The sequence below is a fragment of the Martes martes genome, assembly GCF_963455335.1.
Source record: "Martes martes genome assembly, chromosome: 3".
Taxonomy (NCBI): Eukaryota; Metazoa; Chordata; class Mammalia; order Carnivora; family Mustelidae; genus Martes; species Martes martes.
The window spans coordinates 2444377-2461992 of record NC_137890.1 but is presented as its reverse complement, the minus strand read 5'-3'; the positions used below and the strand labels follow the sequence as shown (position 1 = coordinate 2461992).

At 56.5% G+C, this 17616-nt stretch overlaps 1 protein-coding gene across 1 annotated transcript in view; it reads left to right on the top strand.

Moving 5' to 3' along the window:
* Positions 1 to 17616, top strand: part of COL4A2 (collagen type IV alpha 2 chain) — a 157558-nt gene that overhangs the window by 103301 nt on the left and 36641 nt on the right. Inside the window, exons 7-18 of the mRNA XM_080797954.1 lie at positions 471 to 587; positions 2201 to 2272; positions 2593 to 2628; positions 2736 to 2798; positions 4134 to 4169; positions 6485 to 6526; positions 8177 to 8275; positions 9920 to 9955; positions 10503 to 10553; positions 11231 to 11275; positions 14807 to 14860; positions 15715 to 15781. Of these exons, the coding sequence (XP_080654080.1) occupies positions 471 to 587; positions 2201 to 2272; positions 2593 to 2628; positions 2736 to 2798; positions 4134 to 4169; positions 6485 to 6526; positions 8177 to 8275; positions 9920 to 9955; positions 10503 to 10553; positions 11231 to 11275; positions 14807 to 14860; positions 15715 to 15781 (718 nt within the window). The remainder of the gene's footprint in view (positions 1 to 470; positions 588 to 2200; positions 2273 to 2592; positions 2629 to 2735; positions 2799 to 4133; positions 4170 to 6484; positions 6527 to 8176; positions 8276 to 9919; positions 9956 to 10502; positions 10554 to 11230; positions 11276 to 14806; positions 14861 to 15714; positions 15782 to 17616) is intronic.

Genomic DNA, 17616 nt, shown 5'->3' with positions numbered 1-17616 from the left:
GCGTTCCCCCAGGAAAGCGAGTGAGGGGACGTCGGTCCCTCCGCACAGGGCCCGGTCACGTGAAATCCCTTCCGGGCCGCACGAACGTCTCCCACCTGGGGGATGTGGCTCTGTCAGACTCACCCCACCCCAGTTCAGTTGGGCACCAAAGGTCGAGACATCCTGTTGTCCTTGTAGGACCTGGCTGCTTCTAGAATGTTTTCTAGAATTTTTAAGCCTGCCGTGAGCTGTGCCTGCTCAGACAGACCTCCCAGCAGACCAGCGACAATTTACTTCCGCACCAGCGCCCCTGGGAAACAGAGCTTTGTCAGGAAGGCCTTTCTCCCGCTCACAGTCGTGCCCGCGCCTCTGTTTCCTGATCTCCCTCATCCGCTCGCTCCGGGTTCCCTTCCCCGTGGGCCGCTTGACGGCACCGTGCGGGAGAGCCGCGGGGTGCGTGCTGGAAGCCTTACTTGCTTTTCTCGTCCTAGGGACACCCCGGCCAAGGCGGCCCCCGAGGACCACCCGGCTACGACGGCTGCAACGGGACCAGAGGAGACGTGGGCCGGCAGGGACCCGCCGGCCCCCCGGGCTTCCACGGCCCTCCCGTGAGTACCCGCATGCATGCGCCGGCCAGCGAGCTCCGCAAGCCAGCCGGCCCTCGTCGGTGGAGGCCTGGAGGACGGCGGGCGCCTCCCGCGGGCCCATCCAGAAGGCCCTTTTAGAAGGGGTCACAGAGAGGCTTTCCAAGGACAGTGGGTTTTCCCCTGTGGGCCCCACGGCCAGGGCAAGCGGGCACGCTCCGCCTGCCCCCAGCACCCCCAGGAAGGTCGGCCCCGTCCTCAGCAGGCGGTCAGGATGAAAGAGACGTTCCTGCAGGCGTCTCCGCATGATTTTCCTGGGTCCAAAGAACTTCATTTCCTTATCCAGACTGTAAACAGAATAGAAAGTTATTGGCTCCGTTTGTATGAGGCCATCTTACGGGCGTCAGCACGTCCTCCCCTGGGCCACATGTCAAGTTACAGTGAGTAACGCGAGTAGCAGCGATCGATTCAGAGGCTTAAAGCTTGACAGAACGCCCCGTGAGTCATCACCTCATCAGATCCTAAAATCCCCGAGACGTGACAAGCGCTCTCCAGCCCTGACAGGTGGAAGGGAGCTCTTCCTGATGGAAGACGGTCTCGTCTTCATCCGTTTTGTACACTGTTCTCAGGTGTTTGCAAAAAGTCTTGAAATGGTTTTCAGGACTGTATTGCGACCCTCATACCATCAACGTCTTGCCAGGTCGGGGTTCTGCCAACACCTTACTTGGTAGGAGAACGGAGGTTGGGGAAGAGCAGTCACGCGTCACCCCCCCACCGCCGTTTCCTGCGAAGCTAGTGGGTTTCTGCCCCCCAGCCTCGAAGGTCCTCCTTCCTCGGCCGTGACCTCTGTGTGTCGTTCACCTTCTCCACAAGGACCATCACTTTCTAGTCTGCTCCAACATCATGAAACTTCATTGTCAGTAAATACATCCATGACTATAAAATACCGATTTTTAAATATTTTATTTATTTATTTGAGAGAGAGAAAGAGAGCACACACAAGGAAGGGGAGCAGCAGAGGGAGAAGGAGAAGCAGGCTCCCGGCTGAGCAGGGAGCCTAGCGCGGGTTTGATCCCAGAACCCTGAGATCACGACCTGAGCTGAAGGCAGAGGCTCAACCGACTGAGTCTCCCAGGTGTCCCTAAAATACTAATTTTATACGCAGGCACCAAAAGACGTGTATACACACTCGTGTGTGCATACACCGCATGTCCATATGTCATGACTCCAACTCTAGGGAATGATCCAATATCTCCCAAAAGCGGTGCCTCGGGGCATACGTGTTACTATTTTTAGCACCCTCCCGCCAAAGACAAGACAAAAACAGGATTATGCAGAAAAATAACATGTTGATATCCTGAACGATTTGTCTACTGAGCATTTGGTTGGGGTTTGGAAAATAACAAGTCCTATAAAATATTTCTGTTTTAACTTTGAGGGAAGGTACTACTGGGTAAATATAAAAGTGGAATTCTCACCTTGGTGGCCAAATGTAGTGACCTGGGTTCAGAGTAACGTAAATAAAGGAAAGATGCTGCCCGTGAAGGTCAGTATTTCATCACCCCTATGAGCACTGCTGCCCTGAAGGGTAACGGGTGTTTCTGCGTTTTCTCTGTCTCCGGCACGCGCTACTGTAGGGGCCCCAAGGACCCAAAGGACAGAAAGGCGAGCCGTATGCCCTGTCCAGCGTGGACCGTGACAGATACAGGGTAAGCTCGCTCGGAATGGGACGCGACACTAGTGACCGGGATGAACTCCTGACTGACAAGGGTGCTTTCCAAGTCGGCTGACTTGTGAGGGTGTGAGAATGGGGGCTGCCTGGGGACGCGAAGCCACCCAGCACCATCATGAGGTGAAAACTCATCGCTGTCCCATCGGGTCACGTTCCTCTGGGGGTGCTCCCCTTTCCCGTAGTCACAGTGCCCCAGGTAGGAGTAACATGACCAAGTCCCTGGTTGTGAGAAAATGTAACTAGAGCTAAAGATTTAGTTAAAAACCAGAACACTTCCCATTATGTCTTCTCCACTAGGGGGAATCCGGAGAGCCTGGCTTGGTTGGCTTCCAGGTAAGTTCTGTTTTTCTTAGAGGATGTTCCAAGCAGAAGCGTAAGAATTCAGACTCCGAATACCAGTCTTCCATTCTTAATGGGCTACTCTTGCTACCTGTCCTTAGGGCCCCCCTGGCCGGCCTGGGCCTATAGGACAGATGGGTCCAGTTGGAGCTCCAGGAAGACCGGTAAGTCCTCACTCCTGGACCACTGTCCAGGCGTCCTTCTCCAGTGTTCACGTGGGTGGAGGCCTCAGGGTACATCTGGGATGCCTGTGGTCCCTCTAGAAAGAATCCAGACAAAACACGTCATCCTTTGCATGCATTTTGCTGCTGTTAAGGATGAAGAAAGAGGACTTGAAATTCGTGGCCACCAGGTCACCACCGGCCATGTCCATTTTGACTTGGTGCTGGCCGGGCGCCCCTCCAGTCCCACGGAAGCTCGCTCAGCCCCACAGCCAGCCGCTGACCAGCGGCCTGTCATCCCTGGGGAAAGCAGATCCAAGTCCAGTAGGTGAATAAGGAGGTAGTGGCTCTGCCTGGGCGTGGCCGTCATCGCAAGGGAGGTATTAGACATCAGTTAACAAGATGGCGCCAGTGCCCCATGTGAGGGGCGGTCTACAGGTGTTCCCTACCCTTGCACTTGAATGACGGAATGAGTGGCCACAGGACAAATGCAGGGGTGAAGGAGGGCTTGCTGTAGGGAAGGGAAGAACCAGAAAGGCGAGGCCACTTCCGCCCCTGCCCTGGGGCCCGGAGCTAAACCAGCCCCAGAAGTGTAGCAGTAGGACAGACGGACCTCGGACAACACTAGGAGACATGTGGCTCCAGGTGGAGAGAGACCGTCTCGCAGAAAGCCAGGGAGGTGAGGGCCACGTGACCCCAGGTTCCTTGCTCTCCCACTTCGCGTCGGTGTCGGCTTTGCTTACAACACGCATACCGAGGGGGTGTTCTTTAAATGCACGGTTCGGGGGACCTGCGGTGTCCTGAGCTGGTGGGACAGCTGCGGGTTCTTAAGCCTCATCCCAAGTGTCGTGTTGACACCGAAGGATTTGCAGAAAGACAGCGATGTCCGCAGCAGACCTTCATCCCGGCCGTTTGGGCCTGCCCTTTAATTCTGGTTGCAAACATTTGCTGACCCACCAGCAAAATGTGCTAGACGGTGTCCCGAGGGGACCCCCAGAGGAGGTCGGGAGAAGCCAGCTCCGCAGTGACGGGGCCTGGGACCGTGCAAAGGGCCCGAGCAAGCAGGAGTAGGACACGGGTGACGTCAGAAGTCTGAACTCAGGAACGCCACCCCAGAACAGCTGTCCACGGCCAGCTGGCACGGTCTGAGAGCCAGGCCTGACCCGGCCCTCTGCCTCCAGTGCGTCCTCCCCACCCAGACGATGCACCCGAAACCTCTATACATACCACACGGGCTTCTAAACACACAGCGGATGGCTTTCCCAGAGCTTTCTAGTAGATGTCATCTGGGTCCTGGGATAAAGAAAACGGCTTATAAATTTCTTTGTATTTGTGCAGGGCCCACCTGGACCCCCTGGACCAAAAGGACAGCCAGTAAGTTGGTTACCGGGGTGGGGGGCTGGGGGTGGGATGGGAGTGGGGCTTACATACTTGTGCTTACCCTGCCTGACCACAGAACCGCTTGGTGGACAACAGAGTATTATTTATTTCATGATGAGAACGATCTTGTAGGTGTTTAGGACTTAGTGTTATAAATGCCGAAGATGAATCCGGAGGGACCCCTGGAGTGGTGGGCGCAGGCGTAAGGGTACCGCGAATGACTCGTTTGCAAATCACGTGACACCTGCTGTTGTGTGAAGATCGCCCTGACGGACATTTGATTAGGAATAGAGACGCAGGGACAGCTCGTGTCCGCGTGTGTGAGCGCACGAGAGGGACAAGAGTGACTGTATCCGTGTGGGGGAGCCAGTGGCATCCTTCTTATCCCGGTGCGGCCCCGCTGTCTGTACCCGAGGGGGACCCCAGCCCGTGGGGATACAGTCGGGGATTCTCAAGTGAAGCTTGAGCCCAGACCTGTGCTGTCCCCAGCAGAGAAAGGTTACAAAGTCGGAGGGAGCACAGGGAAGTAGGTGGCTTGTCAGAGTCTGTAGACCGGGGTTCCGTGTCACCGGGCTGAGCTGCGTCAGTGTCCAAGACCAGCAGCAGGAGCCTGGGATCGGGACGAGACAGGCGACCGAAGGGCTGCGCTGCCCGTACCGACGCTGAAAGACCGTCCGTGGCCTGCCCGAGGCCGAGGACGTCCCCCAGCCCACACATTCCCATGTCCGCTCCATGGAAACCTCATCTCTGTGACCTCCAGGGGACCTCGGCCGCCCCCACCCCCCGCTCCCATCACCTCTGACATGGCTTCCGGCTGGGGCTGGAGCTCGTTAAGGCTGCTGCCCCCGCCGCCGGGCTCCCCACCGTCTTGCAGCCACGGGCAGGGTGGGAACGGCCCAGAGCCAAGAGAAGCGGATGTAGGACGGGGCGGCCGAGCCCCGGGGTCGCCTCAGATCCCCACTTGGCTACAATACAGATGGCCCTCGCCCTCTGCCAGGTCACTTCCTGGGGACTCGGACAAGGAGCTCACAGGGCAGAGGGACGGCAGGGGCCCCAGCAAATCGCATTCTGATCTAGCCTGGTGCGTTCCGGGCTTTGATTTCAGCTCCCGGCCAGGTGGGAAAAGAGAAAAAAGCAAAAATTAATTAAAGGCTTTGTTTTTATTTTTGGAGACTCTCTGGGCATGGGAGGGGGTGGGCGGGATACTGCAGAGAGAAAGACCAGATAGGGCCCCACGTGATCCTTCGTCACGGCGGGAGTGTGGAGACCCCGGGGAGGGAGGAAGCAGAGTTGTTTCTGGGCGGAAGAAAAGAGCAGGATTTCTGTAATCTGCGTGAGCGTGTGGGGCCGCTTCTGGTCAGGCTTATCCTGGGCTTCGGGTCAAGTCTGTCCTCTAACACGTGTCCACCCCCCTCGTGAGTCTACTACCTCCTTGCTAAGTCGGGGCCCAACCCAGAGAATCCCCATCCCCTAAAATCATTAAAAGGGTCAGAGTGTTTGGGAAATTAGGATTATCTCACCAAAATGAGAAAAGGCGGTGGCAGAAGGGATACTGACTCATGACCCTCGGACACGGGAGTGGCGGGGAGGTGGCTGCCTCCTGGGTCTGTCAGGCCAGACCTGCGGACACGCTCTGAGACTGTCATCTGTGCAAATGACAGTGTAGGAACCAGCCCGCGGGACCCGGGAGCAGGTCTGCGCTCTGCCCCGCACCTGCATGGGGACACAGGCTCCCACCACCCTCGGCATCCGAGTTCATGAGCAGAGCACTAGCTCATACAGCAAGTGCGGAATTAATGACTCAGCCCACGTCCCGATCCTCCGGACGGCTGAACGACAAACTAAAATATTCCCAAATGTTAGCCCACTCTTTTTGAGGATTTGCTTTGAGTGTAAAATACAGATTTCTAAAAGCACGTGTGTTTGAATAGCCCATCGTGTTTCTGCTCCCCATCATTTCCGTCACTCAGACCTAAACCCAGGGAGTGTGCGGAAGGCACTGGGAGGTCCCCCTTGCGGCAACCCCCACGTGACCCCAGCCTGCTCCCGATCACGTACCGTGACACCTGGACTCGGACTCTCATTACGTGGTCTATATGTGGGACTCGCAAAAGAAGACGCTCACTTTCTCTTGAGTCAAATAGCTTTGGGGAGGGGACTCTGGAATGTTCTGCAAGGTTAATGGCTCAGGATGTTGCAAGTAGATCTTACATTTCTTTTTCTTTAAAAAAAAAAAAAGAAAGAAAGAAAATTATTTCACTGTGATTAATGACTTTTAAAAGCTTAGAAAAATCATTTTCTCTTTTCAGGGCAACAGAGGACTTGGCTTTTATGGAGAAAAGGGTGAAAAGGTAAGGAAACATCATAGATTAACGCAGAGGCCTACTTAGCAATGAGGAACTAAATCTTTTTAACGACAGCTTTCCATGCAGTTGTCCTGGCCATTTGCATCGGAAATCATCACTGTAAAGTTTCAGGCCGTGGAAAAGGCTCAGTGATAGCAATGGGTCACTAAGGCAGTGAAAGCCAGTAGTACAGGCTAGCCCCGGCCAGACTTCCGACGCAGACGCGAAGTAAAGGCATTGCCCCGAGGTGTCCCAGTGTGGGGAGCCCTGAGCTGACGGAGCAGACTGAGGCGGGAACCAGAGGCCAACACGGAGCCCGTGCAGGGGCCAGGCACCCGGCCGGGCTCGCCGGCGTGCAAGAAGACCGCGTGGTGTCTGTAACCCCCTGTGCCGCCAACAACCAGAGACCGTGGGCCTTCGAGAGTGTCCCTTGAGGCCGCGTGTATGAAAAGCTCAACAGGCAAAGCTTCACCAACACGTGGCCCATCACGTTCACCGCATGGGCTCCTGCCCGCCGTGAAATACCCTTGTCTGTAGCCTCGTTGTTTGCAGATTTTCATTTTGTTTTCCCCTGTGCTATCTGATGGCACCCAGTACTGCTCAGGTCTGGAGACAAAGACTTTCTCTTTGTGCTAATGCCATAGAAAAAATTTGAAAAGCAAAACATTGAAAGATCCAAACACATAAAGATGTAAACACCTGTACAATGACATATGACAAGAAAAGTCTGGGAAGAAATCCCTGAACGGAAGGGAGAGTGAGCGCGTCAGGCAGAGCGGAGATGAGTGAACACCTCTAACCTCTAAAGGGTTGATCAGAATTAAAAAGGAAACTTCACGGCCCTGGCAGGTAACGGCGGGGAGTGATCAAGCAGCTCCGGGCATGTGTGTAGACGTCACGTTAGCGGACTCTCAGGATACACCCGCCAGCCCCCCTTTCTGCAGGTGGTACATCCTGTCCCTTGGCTCCCGTCCATCCTCTGTGACTTCTGGGCTCAACGTTGTATTATTTAGTTTGCATGTGGAAATACCAAAGAAAAGACAGTAAAGCTTCTTTTTGTGTCAGTTAGTTCCTGGGAGGGGAACCCGCATTCGGTGCAGAAACCCCGTCCGGTAGTGTTGCGGGTTGACAGACGTCGCTGTCTGTGCACCGCCTGCAAAGTGTTTCTTGCTCACAACAAAAATGCCGACTAGAGCAAGCCAGAGGTATTTTACTTATTGAAGATGCTGCTTTTTATAATATAAAAACCCCCCTAACTGGTGAGCCAGTGGTGAAGCTGGGGTGGTCCTTTCACATCTTGGGCACATCCTACACCTTGGCCCCAATCTTGGAAAGCCTTAGAGTCCTCCGCTGATATGAAGGCATTGAGCCCTGGTACAGAAATTCACTGTAAGGATTTACCACCACAGAAGCAAAGGCAGCCCAGACTGTGAACAACGTGAACAACTTCTGGGAATAAACTGTAAATGATTGTGAATGCAGGGAACCAAATAACTTTGCACTGTGATCATTTTATTTTATGCTCTGATTGTACTTGTAGTAATTGTAAATAATACGCAAAATAGAAATACCCGTTTGTGGTGGTGCGTGCTTTCATTCACGCCTGATGGCGTCTTTCCGATTCAAGAATTACTGCTTTTGCTAAACCGTTCGCAGGGCGACATCGGCCTGCCGGGACCCAACGGGGTAGTGTGGGATTTCCACCCGGCCATCGTCGGACCCATGAAGGAGATGTTCCACCCGGAGCAGTATAAGGTAAGGAGGCTGCAGCAGAACGGCCCGGGTTCCCGGTGGAACTAAAATAAGGAGAAGGAAGAAAAGGAGCTTCCTTCGACCTTTTTCGAACAATCACAAAGCCACAGAGTGCTGACATCCCGCGGAACCTCGTGCCTGAAAACACTGCCCCAGTCACACGGGGCCCAGTCCCCCATCTTGAAAAGTTGTGGCAGATTTGAGACCAGGATTCGTCCAACAGTCTCAGAGCTGTCCTGAGTCCGCAGGCCCCTCTACAGCCGGAGGTCAGTGGTCAGAGCATAATTCAAAGCCAGAATATGGAATTATTCGAGCAAAACGTTGTATTTGGCAGAAGGAACCTACTTGGGCTCTTGGCTGACGTGGAGCTTCGTTGTGGGTGTTTTTCCGTCAAAGTCCGTTTTCTGACTTCTGTATTCCGTTAATGTTTTGTCTGATTACAAGTCTAGTCTTGAGTCTCAAGAAAACTTAACACCCCTTCACTGCTCGCTCGCTCCGACGGGCCACAGAACCTTCGCGCGTGTTCGAGCTCCCTGGTACCCCGTGAGGACAGTAACGCCCGGCCTCGTATTGCTGTGGAGCGGGGACCACAGAGACACCCCGATTGGGTCGGACACAGACAGTGCTTGGGGACCAAAGTGAAAACCCCAAACATAGACTCTAGTTCCTGCTCCTTGAGTATCTGTCCAGATGGGGGCTGGGTGCACGGCTGCGGTGGGGGCGAAGGCAGGCCTCCGGGGGGATGGCGGTCAGGCCCCCGTGCCTCATGCAAGAGCCACGCGACCGTGGACAGAAGCAGCCAGGCCGGTGGCCGGCGTGAGGCAGAACGCAGGGAGAGTGTGTTAGGAGCAGGCGGTCGTCAGCCAGCTGAGTCCAGAGCAGGACGCCCCTGGCCTACCAGGCTGGAGGAGGTCCCCATCCTGTCATAGGTGGGATCCAGGCGTGACTCCGGCTCCTGGTGGGCCCCGATCGTCAGCCAGGTAGGGCTTCTGTCCGTGTCAGGACAGGAACTGCGGACCGGGGGAGGCCCGAGCCGGTTTAATCCAGGCTAAGGATTCCCTTCATCTTCCGCAGCCGGGAGGGGCCGGGGCAGGGGCTGGGGCCCGGGGAGCCTGCGGAAGGCCTGGGCACTGTCCCAGCAGAGATGGGGAAAAGACCCCAGCCAGTCACTACATTTCTATCACTATTGTAGACCAAGAGCGGTGGGCAAAATAGATCCTATAAAATTGACACCGCTTCCCAAACCAGGCCTCTTTTGCTTGGGGTTTTCGTACGTTCCAAATGTGTCTTTTTCTCAGAGGACCCTCCTAAGAATATCTTATTCGAATACTCTGGTCGGGAGCTTGTCCTGTCTGCCCGCCACTGGGTCGATGGAGGAGACCAGAGACCACACACAGAGAAGACAGGCAGCCTCGCACTTGTATGAAACATAACGCGTGATTTAACTGATACTGTGAAAATCTGGAAAAATCGCTCCTTTTTTCTCTTGAATTTTGAAGCTGCAAGATGTAGGCGTTGTTTCTTCTGATGCATTTATAATCATTGCTTACGTTTTCACTAAGTGAATGCTTTTCAGCAGTCACAAGCCCTGGTCCGTCGTTTCTGTTCTCGGACTAACGGCCACCTCACGTCTCGTTGTCTTCACAGGGTGAAAAGGGGAGTGATGGGGAGCCAGGAGTAAAAGTAAGTGGAGCGGTTTCTCCTCCCCGGGGGCCCCAGGTCCCGGCGTCCCCAGGTGGGGACACCTGAGAGCTCGCAGGGTCTAGTGACATCCGCCTGTTACTCCAAGCCACTGCCACTTCTTTCCAGAAAAGAGTTTTAGACTCTTCCCTCGTGCCTCACCGACCCCAGCTGCTGAGCATCTCCTGCGGTTTGGGAAGGGAACCGCAGTGGGCTCAGAGGGCAGGTGTGGGGCTCGAGGCCCCAAACAGTTTGGTGACGGCTTCCGTCTGGGTCCGGTGTAACGTTGCTGTGCTATCTGGTCCTTACCATGCCCCGTAGCCTTATCACACGTGCCCCGTAGTCCCAGCCCTCCTGGCATCACCAGCTACGTGACGGTGCCGGTGGTGTCCTGGACTGACAATAATCCAGGCGCCTGGCTGACTTCCTGTGACCCTGTGTCGTGCTGGGGTGGACTGGGGACCCCAGGAGGTGGGCTGGCTGGTCGGGGGGCTGGATCCCCCAGGGAAGTGTGACCGGCCGGCCGCCTGACATCTGTGTCCTCTCCTAGGGCATCTCCTTGAAGGGAGAAGAAGGAGTCATGGGTTTCTCGGGCCCGCGGGTAAGCTGTGCCTTCCATAACTGCGGTCTGTGTAGCTTTGTGTTGTAAGTAGACTGCGTTTTTCAGAGTAGTTTTGGGTTCCCTGTGAGGTTAGGGTAAAGGTACAGAGATGTCCCGTATGTCCTCCCAACCCCCACCTTGCACTGCCTCCCCCACTCCCAGCATCCCCACCGGAGTGGCCCCCAGGGACTGGTGTTGGAGCCAGTGCCCCTCCTCTGGAGGAGGGTGGGAGCAGGACAGAGAGTCGTGGCCTCTGTCCATGAGGCCAACTTAACCTGTGGGGACACCGTGTAGACCGGCTCCAACCTGAGAACTTGAGTCTTGTGTCCTGGAGAGTCCAATAGAAGCGTCCCTAGCAGGACGAGGCGGGGAGCCAGGGAGTGTCTCCCCCAGGGAGATTCAACATCTGTGGCCCCCCATGCCCGAGGGCACACCTCTCCTTCAGAGCGTGGCCTGAAGTGACACCCACCGTCCTTAGCGACTTCTCCAGATGTGATGCGTCCCGTGCGCCGGTGGCTAAAATGCCCGCCTCCTTTAGGAGATAAAAAGAATCCTCGGGTGGCTTCGCTGTCTCGTAGCCAAGTATTTCACGCGAGCCCGAGTCGGTGCCGTGGCCGTGCCTTCCGGAAAGGGGCCGCGTGTTCTGAGCGGGTGCTCCTGTGTTCTCTTCCTCCCAGGGTGCTGCCGGCTTCGACGGCGAGAAAGGTTTCCCAGGACAGAAGGTAAGTTGGCGACGGGGAACGCCGCCTGCTCTAGGGCGGACACGTCTTACAAGGGTCAAACACGATGAAGACCGTGCTGTCCCGGGAAGAGGGATCGTCCCCCCAGAAAGACACAGTCCAGACCCTGCGTTTCAGCAGCACGGATCTTCCTTCCCCCTAGATCATTCGCGATGCCCAAGTCAGACCCGTCCCGTTTGCTCACCTTTAAGAGCGGCGCATCGGTCTGTCCTCTGGTGGCCTCCTCTGTGTCGCCGGGCGCCACTCTCGGGAGAGTTGCCAGTGGGGTGGCCAAGGGTCTACCTGCGTTTTTCATATGTTGATCTCACACATTTTGACACTGTGTCTTCAGGGATGACCCAATTTGTTATTTTTATTCTGTGTTCTGTGGACCAATTTTTGGCAGTTTTTAAAAAGGAATTATTAGTTGAGAAATGTGTCACGAATCTGGGTCAGACTCAGGACGGTCTGAGCGCGCGGTCCTATGGGAGGGCACACGAAGAAATAGTTCTCTTACTGAGCGACGGAATTCGGTTCCCCGTTCACCGCTGCTGGTGATTCGATCCCAGAAGATGTAGCCGGCCTCCTTCCCGCCGTGGACGCCAGCGCCTCCCCCCCACCCCCGCGAGGCAGCCACGGTCACGGTTCTGCGGGCATCGTTTCAGAAGCCCGCGGGCGCCGGGAGGCCGTGCCTCCGTCCCTGCGTGTGACTGCACGGGGCCGAGCACACGTCCACCCCTGCCATCCGGCTCTCCCGGCTGCGCTCGGAGATGACTGCGCGTGACACGGACGCGTCCGCAGGTCCCTGTGCAGCTTAGGACGGGGCAGGACAAGGATGCTGTGTGTGTGCTCACGACCCCTCGCCAGGCCTCCTGCACCTCGCCGTGTGCAGCCGTCACACCGTCCACATGACAGCACGTGACTCTGGGGGCCATGCGCTCACACGTCCACCGTTCAGTCCTCCCAGGAACCTTCAAGACTTTCTTAAAAATCGGCTCAGCCTCCGAATCAGGACTCCGCTGAATCCCGCTCCTGGCTCCTCGCAGGATGGTGGCAGGACATCAGGAGAACCAGAAGGACGTGGGGCTCACCAGCGTCCCACAGGGAGCTCCCCCTTGCCTGTCCAGGGACTGCGGAGGGACGCAGGCTCGGTTTCTGACCTCGCCGGCTCTGGCAGACCCTGAGAGCCCTCCGCACAGGCTCCGGCCACTCCCGGTGGGACCAGCCTTGACTCCTTCCCGCAGCCTCGTCCGGTCCCCTCCTTCCCGCTCCTTTTACCCCAGACTCAGGCCAGAGCGCTGACACCGGGGTTTCCCTGATGACATCTGTCTTTTCCTGATACGAGTAGCTGATAGGAGTGCTCCCGAGGGCAGCGTACCTGCAGGACAGCCGTCCGGGCTGTACCCTCGCAGAGGCCAGAAGACCAGCTCCCAGTGTTTGGATTTCAGTGATCAGGGGAAGGGACAGAGGACCAAGCAAACGTGAGCCTCTCCAGGTCACCGCCCTCCGCCCTCCGCCCACCCACGTAGCCGAAGTTCTGTTGTTAATCCTTTCGTTGCTGGCCATGTGCCAGCGAAATGAAAATCCTGATTTTTTTCCTACACCCAAAACTAAAGAGTTCTAGGCTCTTAAAGATCAGTGGGACACAGTCGCCCCCGGAGCTCGTTGTTTACGTAAGACAAGATGCTCGGCAGACACCACCTGGGGCCTCTCGCTGCCATGGCCAGATGTTGGGACCCAAGGCCCACAGCCTCCAGGGGAAGACGGGGACACTTCCGGCCGAGCGCGGTGTCTCTGTGCTGAGACAGTTTACCCGACCGTGCAAATAGGAAATGCCGGGGACACATATGGACGGTGGAGTCACCCACTGGTCGGACCGCCCGGCATCGCAGACGTGACCGTGGGCGTCCTCTTACTGGACAATGGGCCATTAATCCTCACGGTCCAGTTCCTAGTCCGATCCCCAGATAATTCCTCCTTGACCGCACGCCCCTTGCTTCCCCTGCCCCTGCTGTCGTGTCTGCAGCCGGAAACAGCGAGAGCCCGTTAGAGGGTTGTCGGGACTCTTGGCGTCCCGGATGACCCGGCCAGCTGCCGAGGGTCTCAGATGAGCCGCACGTGCTTCCCCTTCACCCAGCTGAGTTACACCTGCTCCTCCGCCCCTGCCGCCGGGGACTCCCAGGGAAGCTTCCAGAACGTCGTCGAGTCTCGGGAGAGAACCCGAGTGCTCTTCCGTCGTGCCCTTCCCGGTGTTCTGGGATAGCTGGTCCCCTCCCGCCCACTCAGACATAGCTCGGAAGTGTTGGTGCTGTTTTGGCGAGAGCACGCCGTGTGGGGGCCGCTGCTCGGGGGTGACGTCCCAGCCGGCGGATGACGCCCGGGCGCACGGGGTGACAGGTGCGTTGGAGCATCCAGCCGTGTCCGGGCTGGATTGTTCTGCCGGGGCACAGGCGGCTCGGACCGAACGCCTCGTCGCCGGCTCCGTCGCTGGCAAGCTCTTGTAGGATTCCCTGCCCGTCTCAAGAGATGGCCTCAAACGAGATCCACATGGCATCGGAGACACCTGCCTCTACTTGTGCGTCTTCAGCAAAACCTAGTGTGGAGGGACGTCTGTCCCATCAGAGGTGCCTGGAAACCAACGTCACCACCCTCCGTGTTCCTTCTAGAAGTCAGGGCTCACCGCCCACGTGCCCTGGCATTTCACAGGAATCCGGGAAATAATCCGCATGGCCCCAGCATCCCGAATATGGGTCCTCACTGTACGCAGCCGTTAGGAGAGGAGATGAATTTCTAGATGTTTAGAAAGCTTTAGATCTCCAGCTACGGGGCACTCACGAGAGTAAGCGTTCCCTTTCAGTCGATACTCAAAGGAATTAGAAAGGAGCACTTTGCTCTTGTTAGATGAAGACAGATTTCTGAATTAAGAGGTGTCAGTGCTTCTGTGTGGTGTTAACGCAAAGTTTTCCAAGCCCATTTTGGAAGGTATTAATAGAGGGTCCATCGCAAGGTCACGGACGTGGGGCCCCTGGGCCTCCTGAAGGACGCGGCAGGAAGGACACGGCGGCCCTTGTGAACGACCCCCGCTCCGGAGGGGAGCCTGAGCCCGGCGAGGCCCGCAGATCTCGCGGCTACTCCAGAGGGAGTACCGGGAGCGAGGAGGGCGGCCTGGCACCACGAGAGGAGACGGACCGCTCCCAGCACGGGCACAAGCAGCACCGACAGCAAGGAAGGAAACGTTACTGAGAGAGGACGGAGGAGGAGGACGCTGTGACAAGCTACGGCACTTAGAGACCCATCAGCCAAATGCCGTGTTTGAACTTGGTTTGGATCCTGATTTAAACAAATCCACTCTAAAAAAAACAAAACAAAACAAAACAAAAAAAAACTGTGAGACTCAAATCAGGGAAACTTGGGCAGAGTGGGTCAGAGGTAATTTAATGAATGGTGAGTGTTGTTGGACATAATACTGGGGTTGTGGTCACTTCTCCAAACCCTGTGAGACGTACGAATGAGCATAGAGCATCTTTCTTGCAGGGGAGCAGAGGACCGGACGGTTATCAAGGCCCCAGTGGACCCCCAGGACCCAAGGTGAGCTCAGTGTCCCTTTGGCTGGCGTCCAGATCCCCCGCCGATCACCCTGTTGGAGGAGGCGTCCCCCATCCCGTGTGACATGAGATAAGCAAACACGCGACCCCAGCCCTGGACAGATGGGACAGACACGGGTGTATTAGTCACACGTGTTGGGGCCCCATGAGGCTGCGTGCCCCACAGGGGTGCATGGAAGTCACAGCCCAGGGCAGAGTGAACCAAACGGGCCGTGGGAGCAGGCTTCCTGGTGACAAGAGGGTGGGGCGTCCCCGGTCCCCAGGGGAGAATACGGTTACCTTGTGTGAATAGTTCGTGGGCTGGCAGGGAGGAGAAACCCCATCAGCTGAGGACCCGGTGGGGTGCTGCCGGTCCGGTAACGGGGACCCAGCCGGGCGGGGGGGGACTTTCCTGCTGGGGGAGGGGTCTATCTGCTGAGGACAGGGCTGTTCAGTGGTTAGGCCTTCGGGGCCCTGGGAAACTCGAGAAGGGTTAGGTCTTGCCCTCCAGCTGGAATTAGATCGGGGTCTCATGGCATCGCACCCCGCCCACCCTACGGGGGCGCCCAGGTGTAGTGACCAAGGATGGAACCATCTGGCGGGACAGAGAGCCGTCGGCTGACGCCTCTGGGGCTTGACAAGGATTTCCAAGTGAGATAGTACCCGCCGCTTTGTTGCCTCTTGCTGCGTCCGGCTTGTGTCCGCGGGTGGCCCGGACCTCACTTCGCCACGGCCCCGGGGAGATGGGGCCCCAGCCGTGGCCCACATTCAGCTCTAGTCCCTGCAAATTCGCAGAACAGTCCGGAATGCCACAAGGCGGGTCCCCCATTCTTCTGTTCTCCTCTTCTCTTCCTCCAGGGAGAAGCGGGCGACCGCGGCCCCCCAGGTCCGCCGGCCTACTTCCCTCACCCCTCCCTCACGAAAGGTTCGTATGTCTGCATCGCACGGGCCCTCTCTTGTTCCGGACACAGTCGTGAAATTGCCAGGAAGGTTTTCTAAGTAAAACAAAACAAAGCAAAGCAGAGAAGACGGTCAGAACATAACCTTTGGAGAACACGGGTCTCGAGTTTAGCTCCCCTCACTGCCTGACGGTGGCGTCTCAGACCCCCATTTCGCGCTGCCGGAGAGAGAGCCCCGGCGCTCCCTCGGAGACCCCTTGGTTGGGAGAGTCCCTCACCCTGCGTACCTCGTGCAGGCTCTGCTTTCCGTCTGTAATGATGCCACGAAGAAACCCAGTCCTCCCCACCTCGGGCTTCGTGGCAGCAGCCCCAGCACCCACCCTCCTTTCCCCACGGGCACCGAGATGCTTCTGCCCTCTGCTTGCCCATGTGAAGCCCCAAACTGGCCACAGTCCATAATCTGTAAACAGCCACATCCTTTGAACCTTTCGAGGAATCCCCACATATTTGCGCGTGACCGACTGCCCAGACGATGTCCCCACTGTCCCGGTGGGGCCCTGAGTGTCCGTGAGCAGTTTTGCACGTGTTGTGGCTAACACCCGTCTTGTTATTTTACTCAGCCTCCCAGATTGGCAGGATCGTACCAAAATATTCTAATTCTGTGATATGAGCAGTGGTCTCAGAACCTTTTCGAATGTGAGTCCTTCTGGGTTAAAAGGAAAAATGCTTTCAGCACCCTCTGAAGACTCGTACGTGTGCGCACTTACGGGTAACTGACCGGGGCTGTATGGAGCCCATGGGGGCAGCGATAATCGCCATCGTGGTTCACTGCGACATCCCCAGTGTCTGGGACAGTACCGGCAGACAGTAGGTTACCTGAGCAGACTGAAAAGCATATGCACTATGTCATACGCGTCAGAAAGGGATTTTAAAGCCTGAGTGTTTTAAAATCAAGATGGTCTAATATTTTCTTCCTGCACTGAGCGGATCGGCTGGCTCCCAGCTTCATATGTCCAGGGGTCAAACACCCACTCTCCTGTGTGGTGGGAACGTTGCATGTCTTTATCCAACATTGTTGAGAACATGAAGTAGGACAGGGCCGAGGACAGAGCCCGTGAGCCCCCAAGAGATGGCTCTGCAGAGCGGCGCTGAGAGGAGGACACAAAGCTGGCTGCGTCTCCTCCGTCCTCGCCAGTTAATACACCCCAGTCATGAGCGTGTTAGGAATCCACACTCAGCACCTCCTTGGACGGCTGGCGCGCACCCTCTCCACTGTGGAGTCCAGCAAGCCTGCCGCGCCAGAAACCCCAGGAAAAGGAGTATGAGGTCCCCTCGCTGTTAGTGGTTACGGCGAAATTGAAATATGGCCTTTGCAGGCTCCGGGAACACAATTTTTTTTTTTTTAATTAACATGGGCCATTTTTCAAAAACGTCACTGACCAAGAGCCCAGAATTCATCCACTTCCCGTTTTCACCAGCTCACGTTTCTAAAGCCACGCCGGGAAGGTGATGGCGTTGAATGGGCGAGTTGGCGGGTGAGGGCTGCTGACCACGACAGGCTGAGTAATGAGCAGATCCCTTCAGGGAAGAGGGAAATAAACGTACCTTCACAGAGCAGCTTTGCCGGAGCTTGTCAGGACTCCGAAGGCTGGGGGAGGCTTTTATTTTTTCTTTCTCATGGTCGCAACGTAACCAAAACCATCCGCCTCGCTCTTCTTCCAAACAAACGAGAGCGTCTGTGGTTTCACTTGGGTTTTGTGAGGTCTTACTCGTTCCTGATGGCTGGCATATACACAGCGCTCACGGGGCGCGGGCGGGGATCTCAGCGGCTGCCATCGCACCTGTTGGTTAATGGACTTTT